This window comes from Carassius gibelio, chromosome B22 (genome assembly GCF_023724105.1).
Source record: "Carassius gibelio isolate Cgi1373 ecotype wild population from Czech Republic chromosome B22, carGib1.2-hapl.c, whole genome shotgun sequence".
NCBI classification, from domain to species: domain Eukaryota; kingdom Metazoa; phylum Chordata; class Actinopteri; order Cypriniformes; family Cyprinidae; genus Carassius; species Carassius gibelio.
The window spans coordinates 36935992-36960169 of record NC_068417.1 but is presented as its reverse complement, the minus strand read 5'-3'; the positions used below and the strand labels follow the sequence as shown (position 1 = coordinate 36960169).

General features: G+C 37.1%; 1 protein-coding gene across 1 annotated transcript in view; it reads right to left on the bottom strand.

Annotated features, from left to right (window-relative positions):
- LOC127987945 (NACHT, LRR and PYD domains-containing protein 12-like) overlaps positions 1–24178 on the bottom strand; it is a 50489-nt gene that overhangs the window by 22806 nt on the left and 3505 nt on the right. The window contains 10 exon segments of the mRNA XM_052590403.1: positions 867–1034; positions 3541–3552; positions 5223–5390; positions 7095–7268; positions 8018–8191; positions 10017–10190; positions 12705–14466; positions 14635–14827; positions 16575–16635; positions 16751–16858. Coding sequence (XP_052446363.1) covers positions 867–1034; positions 3541–3552; positions 5223–5390; positions 7095–7268; positions 8018–8191; positions 10017–10190; positions 12705–14466; positions 14635–14827; positions 16575–16635; positions 16751–16858 — 2994 coding nt within the window.

Here is a 24178-nt window from a genome sequence, read left to right as displayed (position 1 = left end):
CAAAAAAAAAACCTTTGTGGAAATTTAGACAGACACATCAAGAATCAGCGTATGAATCACAAAAAGGACAATCAACAAAATAAATAAACAGATAAATTCTGAACATCACAAAACATGCTACTAAAACTTAAGACAAAAGCAAGAATACAAGCACATAGTAAAAATTTAAGAGATTTATCTTAAAGACACAGATAAACAAAACTTAATTTTCAAAAGTCAAGGGTCAGGAGTCTGACTAAAGAAAATTCTGATCTCCACAATGGTAATGTCAAACGAAACAAAACATAATCATCTAAATTGCTGTAACTCTCAATAAAATATTTTGATCTCTAATCTGACAGAAATAAAGTCAGTCTAGTTAGTAATAAGTGAAGCTGGTAAAGCTGTTTGTTGAGTTGTTAAAATTTTCAGTTGATTTCATCTAAAGCTGTGGCTGAAGTCAGTTATAGTTCTTGTGCTTGCCTTGTTTCTCTTTTCTTCAGTGATTCTGCTGGCTAACAGCAGCTGTTCATCACTGTCTGAATTCACTCATTAGTGTTCATTCGCTCTGTCAGGTGAAATATATTAGTAAACCTGTGTAGGGAATAGTGAATGAGGTTGAAGGGTGTGATTTGAAACACAGCCCCATAGTGTCGACTTTGAACACTGTTAATTTACGATATATAGCAGCCAACTACTTTCTTGAAAATGATGAATATTACCCGGAATAAACTTTTTTTTTAAAGAAAAACAGCATGTTATTGTCAAAATTTGGTCATTTTTATTACAGTGATTTTTACAACAAAACCACTGCTACAAAAAACACATTTGTGTAATTTTACTTTTTACTTAAAACCTTATAGTTACTGAGATGTGAAGAGACTCACTGTAGTTTCTGCAGTTTACATTGTGGATCCTCCAGTTGAGCAGAGAGTAGCTTCACTCCTGAGTCTCCTGGTTTATTATCACTCAGATCCAGTTCTGTCAGGTGTGAGGGGTTCGATCTCAGAGCTGAAATCAGGGCAGCACAGCCTTCCTCTTCAATACTGCAGTCCCTCAGCCTGCAGAGAGTGAGAAACACAAATGAACCCTGAGATTGTGTTTAAACTTTGGGGAGAGAGTGTGTTTGTGTTTGTATGATCTCAACTTTTTCTATACACCAGGATCGGTGCTCTAGAGATTTTAACTTGGCAGCAGGTAAGACATTAATTTAAATGCACTCTACCCACCCGACTCATGATTGTGATGTTGAACTAATTTATCATTTAAGCTCTTCAAACCATTTGTAGTATTATATAGGTGATCATGTAAAAATAGGAGTAATCATAATAGTACAACTATGACATATAAGTCATGTAAGGATCATTCATTGGCCCAATAATGGAATCTAGTGGTGTGGATGATGATCAAAGACTTTATGTATAGGAAGATTGTGCACTCTTATTACTTATGTATGGGAAAAAGTGCAACACCCAACATGGCTAATAAGCCCCACCTTCTAAAAGAAAAATCGTGGATTAGTAAAGTTATCGTTTCACTGCAGCTTACGTTTTAAGCTCCGGTTACTATAGAAACAGCCAGCATTCTCACACTCACATTCATGACTGTGCTTGCACATTGGAAGATCTAGCATGAAAAACAAGCTGTTTTAATTGTATTTGAACATAAGAAACAAACTTTATGAGACTGTTGTTGTCAAAATTCATTGGTGTTTTCAGATCCACTGTAAATTCCCAACTGTCAGTATTACATTCTGAGTGTGGACTGAAGCATTGTTGAAGTTCATGAGATAATTAGCTGATTAATTAAGTTATGATTGACCATTATTGAAGACACCTGATGTTAAAGGGTCATATAATGTGATTTAAATATTTCCTTTCTCTTTGGGGTATTACAAGCTCTTGGTGCGTAAAGAAGGTCTGTAAAGTTGCAAAAACTAAAGTATCAATTCCAAAGAGATTTAAAAAAAAAAAATTAAGAGTCAACCATGCCTACCTAAAACCAGAGGTGTAAATTCCAGGGGTCAGAAAGTAAAAGTCCTGCTATATGTTAATTCCACCCATGAACTCAGCATCTGATTTCACCAGAGAAAGAACCAAGTCATTCCTTTAAAGTCACAAAAGAGTCTTGAGTCAAATCCTAAGTCCTCAAAGAGTTAAAGATCAATTAAATTATGATTGTGCATTAGAGATGAACACCTGCTGTTATTGCGAGTTACAGAGATTAAAATTATGCCACCATCATACAGTATTCAATATAAACATATTTATGTTTATGTTGGACATTCATAGGCTCTGTTTGGAATGTGATTACATCATTACATTGTGTGTGTTCGACTTGAAGCAACGGCTACAGATGGCGATCAATGAGACTAGCCACTTGCAGTTGGGTGCGGATTTGAAAAAAGACATGTCAAGCTGGACACCACGATGTTTGCATACATTATCACAGATGAAGTAAATAAAATGCAGTATTTGTCAAATACACAGACATTTCAGAAATTTTTTCATGAGCAACAGAAACACTTTTTATATACTGCTTAACACAGTGCCATATTTTCAAGAATAAAGTTTAACATAATCACTTAGCATCACGTTAGTTCAGGCAGGCCACGTTAGTCAAGCTTGCATAAGCCGACAGTCAGCTGTTCCTGACTTGTACCAATCCAGTGTTGACACCTATCACATGCGGGCTATTTAAATTCCCATTCTTCAGCGTCTCTTCCATCGCATTGCTGCTTGCAAATCAAACTGTTGAAGTGTGTTTCAGAACATCTGAAATCCGCATCTAAGATAAGTGAATGCTCTTTTAATCCATATCGCTGTGTATATTGTGTGCATACAGAATATTTGTTTTCAGCAGAACTTGTTTAGTTTAAAAGTAGAAATGTCAGGCTTTCTATTTACAGATTCGATTGATGTATTGCTCTTATCTGTACGATTAAAACTGAAAGTGTAATTTAAGTTATTTTCAGGGTTATCAGGAGAAAATGCCTCATAACGCGTATACACGCTAATCGACTTCATAGGGGTTAACATGTTAAAGAGATTAGTTTGTGACTCTAAGCCTGATCCTCCATGTAAACTTGTGACTACGACTTTACCTGTAGCTGTAGCCGAACCTGTTGAACAAGATGGTAAAGGGCTACTAAACTCTGCTGTTTTGAAAGATCTACCTTCCTTTCTTTCTCATCTAGAACCTGAGGAAGCCAGTCAGACTATGCAACTAATGCATTGGTATTCAGCTCTGTTCTCTGATGTGCAAGGGAAAACTACAGTTCTTAAACATGACATCAATGTAGGTTTTGCTAAACTGATCAAACAGCACTCCTACAGAGTTAACCCACCTAAATGTCACATAATGAAAACTAAAGTCGAGTTCATGTTACAGCATGGTATGGCTCAGCGTAGTCAGGGCCCATGGAGCTCACCATGTCTATTAGTCCGAAAGGCAGATAGCGCATACCGATTTTCTACTGATTTTCTCAAGGTAAACGCAGTGACGAAACCTGACTCCATTCCGCTCCCCCGTATGTAGAATTGCGTAGACAATGGGATCAACCAGATTTGTAACAAAGCGTGACTTGCTAAAGGGTTATTGGCAAGTGCCACTAACCACCCGTTCTGCAGAAATCTTTGCATTTGTAACTCCAGATCACTTCCTGGAATATTCTGTCCTTGCATTCAGAATGACAAATGCTCCAGCCACCTTTCAAAGGTTGATGAAAATTGTGTTGGGTGACGTACCAAATTATGATGCATACCTTGATGACATTGTAGTCCATAATGAATCATGGGAAGACCATATTGAAACCCTGGAAATGGGCTTTGAAATGTTTAAACATGCTTCACTAACCTTGAACCTATTTGTGACATAGGAAAAGTTACAATAACCTACCCCGGAAAAAGGTAGGACATGGTTGGGTGAAACCTGTTGAAGCTAAAGTGGACGCTATACTTAAGTTCCCTAAACCCAACAACAAGCGCAAGCTTCACCAATTTCTGGGAATGTCAGGTTACTACTTTCCTCTGTAGTTAATCCTTTCACAGACCCCCTGAGCACAATGAGAATGTTTAGGTGGAGCAGGGACTGTGATCAAGCATTTGAAGCTGCTAAAGACATGTTGAGTAATGACCTGTGTTAACTTCACCTGGAAGAAATCCCGGTGTCTTATTTCTCCTGCAATTTCTCGAAGGGTCAGTTATCCTACAGCACAATCGAAAAGGAAGCTTTGGCTTTATTGTGGGCCTTACAACATTTTGACATTCATGTTGGGAGTAGTGCTCTACCTGTAATTGAGTATACAGACTTTTTTTGTCCACCATGTCTTCCTCTAACCAGTGTTTACTGCATTTTAATTTCCAGATCCAGCCTATCAAAGGCACCGACAACATTGTAGCCGATGCTCTGTCCAGATCTGTTTGGATGGCCACTTAGGTGACGTGTATGTTGGGGATGGTGAAACGGAAACCTTATCAAACCCTTGTCTGTAATCTTAGTGGTGGGGGTGTTACATCCCAGGGCCTTTTTATATAATCTGTTGTGAGAATGCTTGTGTGCCCTGTATTGCGCTCTGTTTCTCTCACTCTCTCTCACTCAGGTTAATAACCATCAGCCGAAACTCATTGGGAGCATGCCTGAGTCTGAGCCGAGGAGTATAAATGCAGCACTCAGAGTGCTGCTCCCCCAGCCTCAGACTGAAATTGTGTGTTTGTGTATTTTGGTGAGAAATTTGCCTATTCTTGAGTTGGGAGAAGACTTATACTCATTTGTTTGGTGCTAAGAAGTGATCAGGTTTTGCTTTCTAGTGTTGATTTCTCTACCTGTGGGTAATTAAAAGGTATTGTATGTAATCTTATTAGCTCTGTTCATTTTGGAATATCTGGGAAATGTAGGAATAGGGTGCCTTTTCTCCTGTTTTTGGTTAGAGAGGGAGCTCAGGAAAGTTTGTTATTTATAAAATAAAGATAACAAACAAGGTGTGCAGCATTTGTCTGCGGTCATCTTCATTTACAAAAGCGTCATTAAAATGAACTGTAACTTAGTGAATACTCAACGAAGAGACATGAGAGATATATCTATAGAAAGCCTGACATGACTACTTTTAAACTAAACAAGTGCTGCCATCAGTGTAAACAAGTGCAAACAGCATGGCATTTTGCACTGGGCCATTGAACTACAAAATGAATTTTAAATGAGCAATATCATAATTGAATGACATTTTGAAATGTTTATGTCATGAATTCTCCAGTTTACAGTGTGGATCCTCCAGTAGAGTAGAGAGTAGCTTCACGCCTGAGTCTCCTGGCTTATTATGACTCAGATTCAGTTCTGTCAGGTGTGAAGGGTTTGATCTAAGAGCTGAAATCAGAGTGGCACAGCCTTTCTGTGTGATATAACAGCAGGAAAGACTGTAAAGAAAAAACAGAAAAACTAAAGATGAGTTAAGTTCATTCACCATTTATTTCAGACCCATGAATGAGGTGTCAAATAGACCAGGAGATGAGTGCTGTATCATTTGTAAGCGATTGGACCTATAATGTTTGCCAGCAGATGAAAAATCAGGGAAAAATAGACTTTACAATGTAGAATTTTCATTAATTTGAATCTCAACTGTCACTTTCTGCAATTATATAGCACTATACATCCACAGAGTTAATTTAAAGGGGTCATATGATGCGATTTAAAATTTTCCTTTCTCTTTAGTGTTACCAGCCTCTTGGTCCATAAAGAAGATCTATAAAGTTGCAAAGACTAAAGTTTCAAACCCAAACCGATATTCTTTATAAAAGTTGAACTCATCCACAAACCTCCTAAAATGCCTTGTTTAAACACTCCCCCACATGTCTATGTCACAATGTGGGAAGATTTGCATAACGCTGCCCAAATGTTCATGCAGGGAAATAAGGTGTAACCTTTGATTCTCACTGTTTTCCAACATTCCCATGTTGTGGAGATGCTGTTCTGTTGTGAAAATACTTTATTTGGCCTGCCAAAAGAGGACACAGCTAGTTTTGAGTCTAGATTTAAAAGTGGTTAATGTTTTAGCACATGTGAGCTCTTCTGGAAACTGGTTCCAACTGCAGGTGGCATAATAACGAAAAGCATATTCCCCTTGTTTAGTAGTACCCTTGGTATTTCTAACTGATTTGATCCTAATGATCTGAGTGGTCTGTTAGGTTTATATTCAGTGAGCATATCTGCAATGTATTTCAGTCCTAGGTCATTGAGTGACTTTTAGACAAGTAAAAGTACTTTAAAATAAATTGTAAATGTAACAGGAAGCCAGTGTAAGGACCTGAGGACTGGTGTGATAAGCTCAGATTTTCTGGTTTTAGTCAGAATTCTGGCAGCAGCGTTCTGGATTAGCAGCTGTCTAATGGTCTTCTTGGTAAGGGCGGTGAGGAGACCATTACAATAATCCACCCAGCTTGTGATAAAGGCATGAATAAGTTTCTCCAAGTCTTGACTGGAAACTAAACATCTAATTTTTGCAATGCTGATTTAGTTACATCTTTAACATGACTACCAAACTAAGGTCTGTCTCCAGAATAAGACCCAGATTCCTGACTTGATTGGTTGTTTGACCCTTAGAGTATGCATTCACATTGAGAACTGTTGTAATCCATAAAAATAAAGTTAATCAGAGATTCACAGAGACTCTAAAGGAAACCAGTGAATCAAATCAAATAATGGTTTTGTTAAAACGTAATCATTATAACCTGATGACTTTCTCTATTGGTTTGTTTGGAAGTTATAACTCAGATTCAGCAGCCAAACACAAATTTAAATTAAAACATCAAGGGTCAAGCGTTCAATTATAGTAAACACTGACTACTATAATGGTGACACACAAATTGTGATTTTCTTCTTTAGGGATTCTATTTCTTAACATCAGGTATCGTCAGTAACAATGGTCAATAATCACTCAATCCCCTAATTATCTTATTTACTTTTCCACTGTTTCAGTGTTTATATGAGTCAACACTCATATAAATTATATATTTTTTGTTAAATCAAAAGGGGGGGGGGTAGCTGTGTACAGAAAAACACATTTGTCTAATTTTACTTTTTACTCCAAACTTTATAGTTACTGCAGACATGAAGAGACTCACTGTAGTTCCTGTAGTTTACAGTGTGGATCCTCCAATAGACCAGAAAGCAGCTTCACTCCTGAGTCTCCTGGATTATTAAAGCTCAGATCCAGTCCTGTCAGGTGTAAGGGGTTTGATCTCAGAGCTAAAAACAGAGTTGCACAGCCTTCCTCTCCAATACTGCAGCCCCACAGCCTGATGAGAGTAGAGAACATGAATGATCTCTAAGATTGTCTTTAAGCTTTAGGGTGAGACTACTGTTAGATATCTAAATATAAGTATGGCCAATTCTAGCAGTAACTTTAAATATATGGTAAAAAAAACAAGTCAACAGTTGTAGCTTCACCAAGGTTATTGTAGTTATCTAAAACTAAAACCATTAAAAACTTTAATTTATATAATTCAATTAGATTACTGCTAAATTAACCGTGCCTGAGTGCATTTTGCCACCAATGCCAAGTTTGTTGGACTAGTGTGATCTCTCTGTGCCACACTCGTTTCATTTAGCTGTCCCTGGCTCAGTTGGAAGAGGGGTGCTAGAGCGCTGTTCAGTTGGGGTCAGGGGTGGTACGGATGTAGTGTGAGCATTTACGGCACCGGAGTGCGGAAATTATGATGAGTTCCCTGATCTCTTCACATGCTATCTGAAAATTGCAGTCTTAGGCCCTCCCAAAATAATCTCATTGGTTGAAGTGCGTGATGACACCCATCTCAAGCCATTACTGATCAATATTACACCCCTCCTGTTACCCATGATGTGTCTGTATATGTATTCAGAGCCAGTGTGAAACTTTCATAATAGGCCTAATAAAAAAACTTTTTTGATGTGCGATAAAATAATTGTCAGTTTTAATCAATTAACATGTTAACATGATAATAATGTGTTAACTAAGTAATTTAACTTTTTACTCAAAACCTCATAGTTGAGATTTGAAGATACTCACTGTAGTTTCTGCAGTTTACAGTTTGGATCCTCCAGTAGATCAGAGAGCAGCTTCACTCCTGAGTCTCCTGGTTCATTACGGCTCAGATTTAGTTCTGTCAGATGTGAGGGGTTTGATCTCAGAGCTGAAATCAGAGCATCACAGCCTTCTTGTGTAATACTGCACCTAGAAAGACTGCAGAGAGAGTACAGAAAAACTAAAGATGAGTTAAGTTCATTCAACTTTTATCACAGACCCATGAATGAGGTGTCAAATCAACTAGCTCACTGAGAAATACAGTACTCTATCTTTTCTAAGCAATCACACCTACGTTGTTCGCACAACAGATAAAATATCAGGGGGAAAAATTATTCATGAAAAAAATTTAAGAATGTTCATGAATTTGAATCTCAACTGTCACTTTCATACACACACACACACACACACACACAAACATGGAAGTCATGGCTTAATAGTTAAAGGGTTGGACTCATAACCCAAAGATGTTACAGGTTCGAATCTCTTTCTGGCAGGGATTGTTGGTGGGGGGAGTGAATGTACAGCGCACTCACCCATCTCTATTTCCACAACTGAGGTGCCCTTGAGCAAGGCTCAGAACCCCCAACTGTTCCCTGGGTACTCCAGCATAAAATGGCTGCCCACTGCTCCGGTTGTGTGTTCACAGTGTGTGTGTGTATTCACTGCTCTCTGTGTGTGCACTTCGGATGGGTTAAATGCAGAGCACGAATTCTGAGTATGGGTCACCATACTTGGCTGAATGTCAAGTCACTTTCACTTTCACTTATATACACATTTACATTAAATATTCCACACGTATTAAAAAAGATTAAACACTGAAATAATTTTACAAACAACATAATTGCATAATTTCATTAACAATTAACCATTTTCCTGTGACATGTTATTTTTATTAAAACGAGGAGTGCTATAGTGGCAAAATAATTAATCTTAAAACGAAACAGCAGACCACATGTTATGAGACATATTTTAGCGAGAATGATCAATGATGCATACTTACTGCGATATTATGGCAGACACTGATGGATTACTGTACAACCACAGCTGCACGGAAGTGTTAATGCTGTGTAAAGTCCTCTCTGCAACATTATGAAAATTCCACTATATTTGAAGGACATAACTAAGAGAAACGGTAAGATTTGCATGTTTCCTTTTTAAAATACTTTGTCAGTGATGCGCCGAATCAGACAATACAATGCAATAAATATGCATTTATCTGTTTCCACTAAAATAGCTAAAAGATGTTTATCTTATCAGCTGCATACATTTAATTTGAAATAATCTATATTCTATTTGGCCAGTGTAAAAGAATGAGATCATCTAAAATATCTGAGAACTATTTGAAACCATTTTGTTTTTATGGATATTTTCTTGTATTTATTCTAAAACATAGCAGGGATGCTATTTCCCTACTATCTCTGTGTTAAACATGGTGTCACGTGCATGGGAATTTGCATGTAAATGATATACAGATGAGGTTATGAAGCATTTATAAAGAGATTTTTGGTGCAGGTTCTGGTATGCACATAGTTTTATAAATCTGAAAACTTTTGGGCATACGCAAAATCTAGCTTTTATGCCTACGTAAAATTTTAGGATGAAATCTACGGAGAGTTTTATAAATGAGACCCCAGGTCCCAACTTGGTCAAAATAAAAATAAAAAACTTTCAAAACTTTTAGCATGATTTAAGGTATGACCAAAAGGGGACCTGGAAAGGTACCCTACTGGTAGTGTTTAATGACACCAAGGTCCCAAGTTGGATAGGTAGACAAGTACACATGCACGCTCACACACACTCACACACACACACACACAAATACACACACACACATTCAATTATTATATGTTTTCATAATTATTTATTTTAAGGGTTTTGAACTGAGTGTGAGAGGGAAACAAACAAAACCAATTGTAACAAAGTTGTATAAATTAACTTTTTAATCTATACCTTATAGATACTGAGATTTGAAGATACTCACTGTAGTTTCTGGAGTTTACAGTGTGGATCATCAAGTATAACAGAGAGCAGCTTCACTCCTGAGTCTCCTGGTTCATTACAGCTCAGATTTAGTTCTGTCAGGTGTGAGGGGCTTGATCTCAGAACTGAACTCAGAGCAGCACAGCCTTTCTGTGTAATATCGCAACTGGAAAGACTGCAGAGAAAATACAGAATTTTTTTTCTGAGTTAAGTTCATTCACCTTTTATTACAGACCCATTAATGTGATGTCAAATCGAGCGGCTCACAGAGGAGAGGAGTGCTGTATATTTTCAAAGCGATTAGACAATATAAAGAAAATAGAAATATAGAAGTGTATCAAAAAAACCTTTAGATCTGTGTCCTAGCTTCTCTAAAATAGAGGCCATGATTTCTTACATGGTCAATTAGGGTAAGTAATTTCATTTAAAGTTTGTTTGTATCAGTGGTTTTCAACACCCCCCCACCCCACTCTGCATATTTAGCATGTTTCTCTTATCTTACACATTTGATTGAGATAACCAGCTCGTTAGAAGAGAGCTACATGAATGAACTTTGTTCTGATTGACATGATCCCTACACAGTGTTCACTGCTCGGCTAGACAGATATTGCTAGCTTAACCGATGACTATTGTTTTGAGCTTTAATTAAGTTGCAGATAGGTAACTGTAGGTGACTAAACAGAAATACTATTTAAAGAATGGTAAGCTTTGGCAACCTACTAAATAGTATTAGTCATAAATATCTGGCTAATGATGAGACTGGCAAGTTTGTGATCATGGGGCCCATGTAGATGGCCATCATAAGGCACCCAAACCTCAAAACAGACTGTGAGGGCTCAACTGCAAGAGCAGCATCAGGTGTTACACACTCAGACTGCACTGAACAGTAGCACTGATTCAGATCTGACCGTCGGAAATCAGTTTCATGTGATATTTGGAATTAAAATGACAACACATGATGATGTATGTAGTTAAAATAATTCCACATGCATGAGCATGAAACTGATCAGACCAAAATTAACTGTGGTCCTCTTTGTATTTGTTTCTGTCACAGGTTGACAACTGCAATTCATTGGATGACAGATACCAGGAATGTGCGTGGTCCCATCTGTATCAAACCAAGACAGAAGAAATGTTAGAACATAATCTGAAATGCGGGAGATGGATGCGAAGAAACTTGAAGGGGCCATTCACACCTCACAGTAGAACATTATTACACAAATATCTTCATGGCCTCCCGGATTAGAACCGGATCTAATTTTTTGCAAAACAGATTGCTATAAATTAGACTCCATTTATCTCCCAGACATGAACACAGAACACACACCTCCACCATTGCATCATCACTGTACACTGTACACTACACATCACAGAAAACGATGATGGCTTAGATTACAAAAGTGGTACAGATCTATTGTCCATCTTCACACTGACAGAAAAACATAGCCTCACCCACACAGGACAATATGATTAATCCCATAATGACAGTCTAAAGAGACACACAGCATAAATACTATTTACAACCCTCTGCAAACTCATGGAACAATCACAAAGTATGCTTCCTACGACTAGATGTTAAAATCCCTTGATAATCAGCAAGCGCTTTTGTTGGAGATGTCCTCTTGGGTGGGGTTAAATTAAGTATTTTAAGTTGTTAGGGCTTATCTGCCTCAGTGTTTAACCCTCTGGAGTCGATTAACGCGGATACGCGTTATGAGTCATTTTCTCCTGATAACCCCGAAAATAACTTAAATTACACTTTCAGTTTTAATCGTACAGATAAGAGCAATACATCAATCGAATCTGTAAAGGGTCTACTTTTTTTGGATACAGACATAATAACAACAAAACTTTGTGCATTTATAAAATAAAGATAACAAACAAGGTGTGCTGTGTGCAGCCTGGGTCTGTGGTAATCTTAATTTAGTAACGTGTCATTAAAAGGAACTGTAACTCAGTGAATACTCAACAAAGAGACATGAGGGATATATCTATAGAAAGCTTGATATGTCTAATTTTAAACTAAACAAGATCTACTGAAGACAAATATTCTGTGATAAAGAAATCCATATGGAAACCATGCAATGTCCATCTTTCACGTCTCCCTTCATTATATCTAATGCGACCACACCCATGCACTGAACAAGCTATTGAGATTATAATGATTGACTTGAAGCTTGTGGTTTGTAAACGCCCAATAAGAAAATATGAATATAATAAAACTAAAGACTTTTTGGAGATATGAAGGATGCAGTACTACTCTATAGGTACTCAAGATTAACAGGATTATTGAGTGAAAACGAGCATTTCACCCCCTCTTTAAGCAACTCATTATGAAGGCCTTTTGTCTTCTCAGGTGTAAATCACAACACAATGCACGATAGTTCACGCCCTCTCGCATAGACCCTTTCTACACAAAAAAGTGTCTTAGAAAGTGATTTAGCATTTTCAGTTTTTCTTTAACCACACATAAACATTGTTTTCCTAAAAACACAATCATGTGCATACATGCTGCTCACATAATATCATAGCATATTATCATTTCTGCTGATTACAGTGATATTAGACTTTAGTCATTTAGATGTTTATAAGCAACTGAAAAAAGCACAAATGTCAGCGCATGACAAAACTTCTCCAGGTCCCAAAAATACCCTTAGAAGGTAAAACAAAGACACCATAAAATACTCACTCAATCTTTCTAGCTGCTTTGATCACTGGCAGCAGCCTCAGAAGACATTCCTCTGAACGATCATATTTACTCAGTTTAAACTCTTCCAAATCTTCTTCTGAGTTCAACAGCACAAACACCAGAGCCGACCACTGAGCAGGAGATAGTTTGACTCTAAAAAGTCGACTGTAATCTGTTCTGCTCAGGTATGTTTGGACTTCCTGCTCTAGTGAACGATCATTTAGTTCATTCAGACAGTGGAACAGGTTGATGGATTTCTCTGGAGAGGGATTCTCCCTGATCTTCTGTTTGATGTATGCAGCTGTTTCCTGATTGATATCAGTGCTGCTTACTGTCTTTCTCAGGAGACCTTGTAAGAGAGTCTGATTAGACACTAGTGAGAGACCTAGAAGGAACCGGAGGTAAAGATCCCAGTGTCCGTTCTCACTCTGTAAGGCCTTGTCCACTTCCCTCTTCAGTAAACTGGTCAGTGGTGACCTGAACACACTCCTCAGTCCTTTGTTTTGTTCAGAAAAGCAAAGCAGCTTGAATAAAGCAGCAATAAACTCCTGAATACTCAGATGAACAAAACTGTACACCTTTCCCAGCTGCAGTCCAAACTCCTCTCTAAAGATAAGGGTACAAACTCCTGAGTACACTGACACTTCTGTGACATCAATACCACTCTCTTTCAGGTCCTCCGCATAGAAGATCGGGTTCCCCTTTTCCAGCTGTACAAAAGCCAGTTTTCCTAGAGACATAATAGTCTTTCTAGCCTGATCAGGATTGATTTCATATTTCTCATTATACATTTGTGTCTTCAGTTTGGTCTGAAAGATCAGAAAGTATGTGAACATCTGTGTGAGAGTCTTGGGAATCGTTGCACTCTCTGCTTTGACCATCATCCTCTCCAGAACAGTGGCTGAAATCCAGCAAAAGACTGGGATGTGACACATTATGAACAGGCTTCTTGATGATCGGATGTGTGTGACAATTCTATCAGCCAAAATTTGATCATTTATTCTCTTCCTGAAATATTCCTCCTTCTGAGGGTTGTTGAATCCTCGTACCTCTGTGACCTGGTGGACACACTCAGGAGGGATCTGATTGGCTGCTGCTGGGCGAGAGGTGATCCAGAGGAGAGCAGAAGGAAGTAGATTCCCCTTGATGAGGTTGGTCAGCAGCACATCCACTGAAGCTGATTCTGTCACATCAGACAAGCTCGGACTGTTTTGGAAATCTAGATGTAGTCGACACTCATCCAGACCATCAAATATGAACATTACTTTGTAGTCATCATAATCTGCTGACTTTAATTCTTTGGTTTCTGTGTGAAGGTGGTTTAGAAGTTGCTTAAGGCTTAGATTATTCTGTATCAGATTCAGTTCCCTGAATGGAAGTGGAAATATGAAATGAACATTCTGATTTGCTTTTCCTTCAGTCCAGTCCAGAATAAACTTCTGCACAGAGACTGTTTTTCCAATTCCAGCAACTCCTTTAGTCAGCACAGTTCTGATGGGCTTGTCTTGTCCAGGTGAGGGTTTAAATATGTCATTGTAGTTGATTGGTGTCTCCTGTGTCTCTGGTCTCCTGGACACTGTCTCAATCTGTCTCACCTCATGTTCATTATTGACCCCTCCACTGCCTCCCTCTGTGATGTAGAGCTCTGTGTAGATCTCATTCAGATGTGTTGAGCCTCCATGATTGGACAGTCCTTCACTGATTCTCTGATATTTATCCTGTAGTCTGGATCTAAGTTTTTGTTGATACACAGGCATCAGTTCTGAGCAAAGGAAATAGATGTTGTTATTGGCAGAGCAATATGTTAGAAATTTTTTTTAAGGTTTGAATTGTTAGATATTAGATTGTGACATTCAGGAACATTAGTGACTGAAGTCAGAAGGTTCATAATAAAAATACAGACTATAATCTGCTGATCCAGAGCTCTTACTGGTCTCTAATGTGTTAGCGAGGTCTGTCTGGTTCATCTTCCTCAGGATGAGCAGGGTGATCTTCAGAAGCCCCTCTCTGACTCTGTTATGACCCTCATCATCACAACAGTCTCTTTCAGAGCATTCTGGGTCATCTGGACTCAGTAGTCTCTTAAAGCTTTTTAACTCAGAAATTATTTTGTGCTCAAGCTCCTGAAATCATAGTGAATATTCAAACAATAAACCTTTATTCAGTCACAGAGAAGGTGAATCAAAGTTCTAAGTACAATACAAAAGAGTCAAGTCAGAATTGATTTGTACTTTGGAAAAAGCTAATGCTAATAAAAATCACTAAATTATCCCAGCTAACAGAATTTTGTTACAAGAAATTTTCAAAATATCCAGTGTTAAAAAATGTCCAGTTTTCTTGAACATTTTTAAAAGGTATGATGTTCCTCCTTTGATTTAAAATTCAACATTCTAGGAACATTTATTTGTAACATTTCAAAAACATAAATATGTCCAATTTCCTTAATGTTAGGAGAATGTTATTAAAGTTGGTATGATGTTCCTGAAACATTCAATCATTCAAACACCTGCTATGAACAAGCACGGAAAGAAAAAGAAATGAGAACAAAAACTACTTTCTTCAGCCACAGCCTTAGATGAACTGAAGATAGAAGACTTTAAATCTCTCAATATCTGATTTAACAACTCCACAGATTTAATTTATTTTTGTCACATGTCTAGAAAAGTTCTTATTGAAAATTAATAGAGGTTTAGATGTTGAGGTCTTATTGAAAATGTTTCATTTGATGTCACCATAATGGAGATCAGAGTTTGATTTATTATTTTGATTTGTTTTCAGAAAACATTTCTGTGTTGACAAAGCAGCTCAACATATCTTTAATGACAGACAAGTGGCAGGATTAAAGTGGTTTAAGTAACTCACCAAATGTGAAAAGAATGACACTATTGCTGCACTTCAGATGCTGATGTTTGGGATTGTATAAATACTATTAAATACTGCTAACTTCAGGTTTAAAACATGTTTTGGATCATTAATACAATCACATACATCAACGTTTGGCATATGAAACACAAAAATGGTGACATACGTTATACCAGCACACAAAACACATTCATGGCTCCCAGAATGAATTGCTGCAATTTTTTTTATTGTCACCATTGTTAAGGTTTGTATGATGAGTGGCAATGTCTAAGTGTGATATATTAAACATTTGAAACAGTTTTGGACAATCTTACAGAAATCCTTATAGTGTGTAAAAAATACTTATATTTTCACATTTGAGTTTATTACTTTCTTCCCATATAACATTTTAATTCCAAAAGTGAATTAACATAAAAACAGTAATCTAAACTTCTTTAAAGCAGTCATTTACTTGTTATTAAAACAGACATGTTGGTCTGCTTTATCAACAGAATTTTTTTCTAAAAAAAAAACCTGCAAAAAAAGCAACTTAGTAAGGCAAGAGTCAAGAGCCCAACTAAAGCAAACACTGATCTATGTGATGGTGACTTTAAATTAAACATTTTCAACAAGAGGTCAACATCTAATCCTCTGTTAATTATCAATAAGAACTTATATAGATGTCTAACAGAAATAACATCAAACTGGGTAGTAATAACTGAAGCTGGAGTTGTTTAATCTTGTTTAAATGTTAAAGTCTTGTATGTTTAGTTCATCTAAGGCTGTGGCTGAAGAAAGTTGTAGTTTGTGTTCTTATTTTTAAGAACATAACAAAATTAAGTTTACAGAACATTTGAGGCAAATCCTACCTTTTAAAAACTTTCCTATAACATTAAGACAACTGGACATTTTTTTTTTTTTTTTTGTTCCTAGAATCAACACTGAATATTTGGAGAACATTCTTGTAACAAAATTCTGTTAGCTTGTATATCACACCTGCTAATAACTTCACACACACACAAAACCAACCTTGAAAATGGAGTCTACGTTTTTCTTTGCTGTATGTGATTCTGGTCCTTCAAGTTTTTGACTGTAGTTGAAAAAATATTGAATATTTTTGTAAATAAGTATTAATGTATTAAATACAGATCAGTAAATGAATGAATATCATATAAATATTTATCATACTGTAAACTAAACAACACCTCAGATCAGTAGATGGGTCTCCCGTGCTGAATTTAAGTGGAGGGCTCATTGACGCGTCACTCTTCATGGACACACAGCTGGGTTCAGGAGATTTATTCTCACACAAACTGAAACACAAAAGCAATATTAAATATTAAATAAAAATGGTTTAAGTTTTCTTCAACCAGTTTATTGAATCGAACTGTTCGAAAGAACTACTGGTGATCCGAAAACCGATGCAACCGGTTATTGACTCGAGAACGATTATCTGGCTCGGCTCGGTGTTCATCTTCAGTTCTCTCTTCACAGCAGTTCAGTCAGTGTACTGTTTGAGTAAATTAATTACTCCGGGATATTGGTTTGTTTTAATCCAGAGGGAGTGTCAGCCATATTAAAAAAAAGTTAACAGCTTAAGTCATTTGTGGATGAATGCTTATTGGACACGCAAACCACTTCAAACGATTCAGTTCGATTTGGTGAAGTGGTTCAAAAAGATCTGGTTACATCGAATGATTCGTTCGCGAACCGGATATCACTACACTGCAGTGTTTTGAAATCTCACAACAGACATGGAAGAGAAGACAATGCTGAATAAAGTCGTAGTTTTTGCTATGTTTGGACCAAAATTTATTTTCGATGCTTCATCAAATTCTAACTGACCCTCTGATGTCACATGGACTACTTTGATGATGTTTTTATTACCTTTCTGGACATGGACAGTATACCATGCACACAGTTTCAATGGAGGGACTGAGAGCTCTCGGACTAAATCTAAAATATCTAAAACTGTGTTCCGAAGATGAACAGAGGTCTCACGGGTTTGGAACAACATGAGGGTGAGTTATTAATGACATAATTTTGATTTTGGGTGAACTAACCCTTTAAGTACTTATTTTTGCATTTCTTTGAATGAATTTAAGCAGGATAAATGTCAAGCCTATAAGCTTGTGCTTACATTTTCTCTAAGCTACACAGTAGTACACCATATTTTAGATTTGAAATATTTAATAGGTGTGCAGTATTATTTATATAATATGAACTATGTGTTATATTATCCTAAAGAAGTGATGGTTTACTTTGCATCAGAGCAATTAAAGTGGTATCCTATTTTAGTGAACTAGGCTACATGGATTTATATGCAAAATATTCTCACATATTATGCCTATATTTGTCACAAATAAATTTTCATTAAATTTATATTCAAAAATCCTTTAATAAAACAGCATGCACGATTTAGCTAAATCGCTGAAACTGAAATGAATGGACTGATTAATAAAATGTCCTCACGTTTAAACTCAAGTTCTCTCATTAAAATTAACAAAATGCACACGGTGTAAAAAAGATCTTCATTAATTGACAACTTCAATGATTTTACAGGGAGCCTTCTTTATTTGCTTTCATTTTATTTAAGTAAAACAAAAAAATGCAGCCGCATTTAAATGCAGTGGTGTATCATATTCCTTAAAATATCAGAGTACAAGATTTGCATGGTGTGCATGATTTATTTTTATTTATCTACATATTTTATCTTCATTGCTTGTTTGGTTTTATAATGGATAATTGCATGTAAAAAATGATTTACTTTATAATGCACATGCAAAATGTGAAACTTCCAACTTAAATGCAGTCTATAGCATTTTAAAATTATTTGTACAGTAATATTTAACTTAAAGCTGCGGTAGGGAACTTTTGACGCTCTAGCGGTTAATAAACAGAACTGCTTGCGTCTTGCGGAAGAACATTGTAGCCGGAACTACTTCTCTCTGTTTATGTCTATGAAGAATCACAAAGGTACTGGGTTACTCTGCCGCGGTACCCCCAAAGCAATCTAAAATAGTCCAAATATAAACACTTATTATAGGTGCACCCTAGTGATTCAGGACAAGCCAAAAACACGGTTTGGAAAATGGATTCATGGTGTACTCGCTTATTATATACATTTTTCTACATTTTGAACACAAACAAAGTTACGGACCGCAGATCTGATTGGTTATTTTTTACCGGGAGTGATGGAGTTTCTACAAATGGCAATAGGATCACTGGGAGGAGCCAGAGGAGCTTGATTTTTTTCACAGATTATCTGTCTCATACTCTACTGTCAGGACATAATAACAGGTTTAATAAATATGTAAAAAATATTTTTTTACAAAAGTTCCCTACAGCACCTTTAACCTGCTTTATATATCTTTATTATTTAATGCAAAACAGATTTATTAAACAAGTTTATAAGAATCATGCACCCATTTAATCTTGATCGAGAACAACTAATTTTCAACGAATTGGACCAACATAAGCCTTTTAAAACATCAAATAGCCTTCAATTTACAGGTTATAACTGTATCTGTCTCGGTTGTAAATTTGAAAAGATTATTTTTTTTAATGCAGATTTCGTACTGTAACCGAAAAGAAATGTGTGAAAATGATTAGGTATTAAATTATTAATTATTAATGCACCCTCTCGATCACTTGAATTTTTCCTGATAATGAAATAACTTAAAATTGGGGTGTCTCACATACATGAGTATTATGTAATCTATGAAGGTTGCATTTATCTTTAAAGGTTCGTATACAGTATACTGTGGAGATGAGAGTAAGCACTGTGAATTTCATTTTGCAGCCAACAAGAAAACATTTGTTTATTAATAAATAATTAAAATGTCTCCTTTTTAAAGTGAAAGTGACATGTGGTCAAGTATGTTGACCATACTCAGAATTAGTGCTCTGCATTTAACCCATCCAAAGACACACACACCCGGAGCAGTGGGAAGCCATTTATGTTGCGGTGCTCAGGGAGCAATTTGGGGTAGAGTGACTTGCTAAGGGCACCTCAAGGGCACCTCAGTCGTGGTATCGCCAGCCCGGGACTTGAACCAACAACCTTAGTTTTAGGAGTCAAAGGACAGTTTCACAATTATTAGTTTAAGGCTCATTATGGATTATAGATGTAAATTTAATATAAACGTGCGATTAGTTGCATAATGACTTAAATGGATGACTAGTAGTAACTAGAAAAATCTTACGTAAGGGGCAAACCTATTAAATACCCTCTAGACATCTCTATTAATGTTTTTAAAGCATTGTATATGCGTTTCTTAGAATTCTAAGAAGATTTTCATGAATCTGGCCCCAGGTTTTGACTGTGAATGTCATATCTGTAACGAATTGCCCATGAATGAAACTAAAAATAATTAGGCCTATATGATGTCTCGGGACAGTTTCTTATTAATGCAATATATTTTTACATTTGTATTGCCAAAATGACTGCGGCATTGCCATGAACAATTAACTGTGGAATAGTGAAAATAGTAGCTACAAAGAAAACAAATACATTAAGAACAAATGTTTTGGTCTCTTTGGCCGATGCACGTCTCTTTTGCCAGTTCTTTTGTCTCTCTCTCAGAGGTGCCTTATCTCTAATGAGAAAAAAACAAAAATTATATTGTTATATATGTAATACAAAAGCCAAACCAAGTGAGGCATTTGTCCTACTTTGCCTAAAACTGCTCTGCAAGTTTTAAACCCTCATAAGACACTTTCCATATAAAGTGCAAGATATTCACACCTTTATGTCAACCCCCACAAGCTATACAGAACTACCCCCAAATCCCAACCCCCTCCAACTGGACTGAATTTGGTTTGTGTGGTGAGTGGGGCAGGGCCAAGAGCTGTGGGAACAAGAGCGAGGCTGGTGGAGTGATTGGAAATGAGCGACACCTGCTTGACCCACCGGTCTCGAGTCCCACGGAGGAGATGGAAGGATATAAAACAGGAGCGGAGAGAGTGACGGACGAGAGAGGACCAGGCCTGGGTTTTAGTTATGTTTGGTTTTTATTTGTGTCCCCCTCACGGACGACTGACACGCTGTTTTGTCTCTCCTGTTTTATATCCTTCCATCTCCTCCGTGGGACGGCCAATTGTATTAAACAGCAAAAAAAATTAAAAAATAAATGTTATATCCTAACCTGTAAAAGTGGATAATGGCATATAATGTGCTGCACTTTCTTCAGATGCGGACAAAACACAGATCTCCTCATTCGCCGGCCAAAGACCTTGTTAACTCTATTTGAGCTTGTTTTTCATATAGCCTGATATTAATTGCAAGTGTCTGATACAACACCAAAATTGACGTTGCAGTGTTGTTTAATTATTGATTTGTTCCCCCATTCTTTCTTTTTTTCCCCTGTATTTTAGTAGAGTGTGCCATGAAACTGTTTTATTTGTCTACACCCATCAGATATCATATTGTTTGTATTTGGTTCCTTAAAATCAACAAACTACGGAAAACAACTCTTATATAATACTCACAAGTCAGCTTTATATGCACAAGCTTTGGATGTGACTGTGAGGGCACATAATCCTATATAATATATATAATATATATAATAATATCATTTTGCATTATTGAGACACTGTTTTCCAAATGAATGTTGTTCAGTGCTTTGACGCAATGTATTTTGTTTAAAGCACTATATAAATAAAGGTGATTGATTGATAATACAGCCTTTGGACCGCGTGAGTACCAAATGGCTTAGAATTCGTAAAAAGGTGTGCAAACTATTTTTGTGACAGTGCAACAATGACCCGATTAGTCAAGTGACAGTTCTGTCAGCTGTCCTGAAATGCGAGTGAGTCTTGTATCGCAGTGTGCAGGTCACTGATGCGCTGATAAGAAGCACGCTCTGAGAGAGTTCATGGATTCAAATGACTGATTTCATCTTAGACTTTGTGTGGATTTATTTTATTATTCAAATCTACAAGCTATTTTGAATAAATGCAGGAATTTCCCTCAATCTAACCTTGAAAGCTGCAAGATTTATTAAAACCATGCGACACATAGTCCTGCTAAGAAAAGTTTTTAGGCCTGGAAATTGTTGTTTTAAAATCGCATGGCATTTCCATGTAATTCATGACCTTATAGACTCTATAAAAGCAACTGATGCATGCTCTTAATCACTTAAACTGGTCCACCAATGTGGTTGCGCGAGTGCTCTGTTACCTCTCTCTTCTGTAATCGTGTGCCAGATCCGTTGCCCCGCTTTGTTCCGGTACCTCGCAATTTACAAATTAAGCACTGTACGTATTACTAGCAAACGTAACTTCACTGATAACCTACATGGTTACAATTTAATTTAACACCACTGATCTGGCTGTTGCAGGTGAAGGGCCCACATCTAGCAATCCAGGCCCCAGTGAACACAGACCACTGAGACCAGGGATACTCAGCCTGGGGGGTGCAAAACTCAATCTCGCCTAGGGCAACCAAAGGGCTAGAGCCGGCCCTACCTAGGAGGCAATGTAAGATATTATAGTCTGCCTCGACCCAGCTTCCACTTCACAATATGTTTGATCATGCTCATTTCTCAAAATGGCTTAATTATTATAGAGAAGAAGAAAGTCAAAAGTTATGCTGTTTGTAGACCATTTGGGATGATCACATCCTGAGCAAATGGGGACTGATTGTAGAATGGGAAAGGTGTGGGACACTGAGAACCACCTCAGACAAAGGGGTGTCAGAACTTAAAGAGCCAGTAAGATGAAAATTCTAAGCGCGAAGCAAACAGTAAAATAAAAAACTTGAACAGCCGCTGCTTTTTCTTCTGTGTGGGTGTATTCAAGCTGCACGCTTCAGTTTGAATCTGAATAGCGCGTTCAGCTCGGGGGCGTTACTTGTAGTCATTAGATATAATGAAGGGAGACGTGAAAGATTGGACATCACGTTGTTTTCATATGGATTACTTTATCACAGAATATCTGTTAGCAGCACAGCTTTCTATAGATATCTCTCTCATGTCTCTTCGTTGAGTATTCACGGAGTTACACTTCATTTTAATGACGTGTTTGTACATGACGATCAGCACAAACAAAGGCTGCAGACAGCACACATACTGATAAGACGCTCGGGAGAAAACAGACACATAACTTAATAATCATACTTTGCGTTGTGATTTCGGAGATGCTCGTTGTTCTAAATAAAGTTGGTAATGAACCATCTTTTATGGCCAAACGCTTTGAAAATCCCGCTGTACTCACCGAGATTAGAAAAGCATTCATCAGTGAAATGTTGTGAACACAACAAAAGGGATTTGTTGTACTGCTCTGGTATTGTGGTGAAAATTAATTTTAGCCATTGGTTCTTCTGATCTTCATTCTTTGGCAGTGAAAATAAAACACACTGTCTCCTCGACATGATGCTATCACACAAACCAGAGCGTCTGTGGGGGGGGGGGGGGGGTGAGGCAGCTCAGAGTTCCGTTTCTCCCAACACGGTAGGCAGAGATTATTATGCAAAGTGTTCCTAGTGACGTACATAGAGATGGGCAAAAGATTTGAAATCTATAACGACTCATTTCAGCGATTCAGAGTCGACTCCTTACTTTAGAAGCCAATAACTTTATAAATCGTGTACATTTTTTTGTTTAATTATTTGCACATTGTTTACAGAGATGGACAGCTACATCATACACTGTAATACAGGTAATTTTTGATTTCCCATCTGTGTGGCTCTTTAATTAATACACAGACTACAGCTGTTACAACAGGAGCAACTTCATTCACATGAAGTGTAGTAAACTGAAAATGTATAAAGGGTTTGAGCTTTGCATGTTCTGGGTTCATTCTGATTTCGATTGAACCCAAGGTAGGTATTTCATGTACTTGGTCACTGCTATGCTGCAATATACATATTCATCCAAATCTTCAATGTCCAAACCAGTTTTTCTTACAGCAGGTTCTGCGTCAGAGTGCACAAAGTGAATTTGTGCATTTAAAAGTTATTTTCAGATGCAATGGGAAAAAAAACTGGATAAAAAACATACAAGAAACTTATGAATAGTTAACAACATAGCCTAGATTAGGCCCAGACTCAGCTGCTAAGTATACTAATATAAAAATTATAGCAACACATTTTAAAGGAGTGATATAATGCCCATTTTCCACAAGTTGATATGATTCTTTAGGGTCTTAATGAAAAGTCTGTAACATAGTTTGTTTGAAATTTCACAATGTTAGTGTAAAAAAAACCCAGTTTTTTACCCTGTCAAAAACACACCTTTTTTCTCCTTTAATGCTAATGAGCTCTGCTCTCTGAGAGACTGTTTACTTTAGCCACATTCATAGTGAAACTTGCTAATTGGCACATTATTAGAAAAGGCAATTTTCAATAATTCATTTAAATACATTATACTCACTGCTGGAGGCTGGATCATGAAGGATTCATGTGAACATAAACGCATTTAAGTAGATCAAGGGTGCATCTATTTCATTTCTCCAAACGTACTTTACACTCTTGACCATAAAAGTGCGGGGGACGAATTTCCATGATAATAAAAGTGGGGGGGAAACGTCCCCCACGTAATCTATGCCCCGTCTCAGAGAGAAGATCAGAAGAATAGGGTGGAGTCAGCAGAGCTCATTAGCATTAAAGGAGAATCCCACAAACCAGCCTGTTT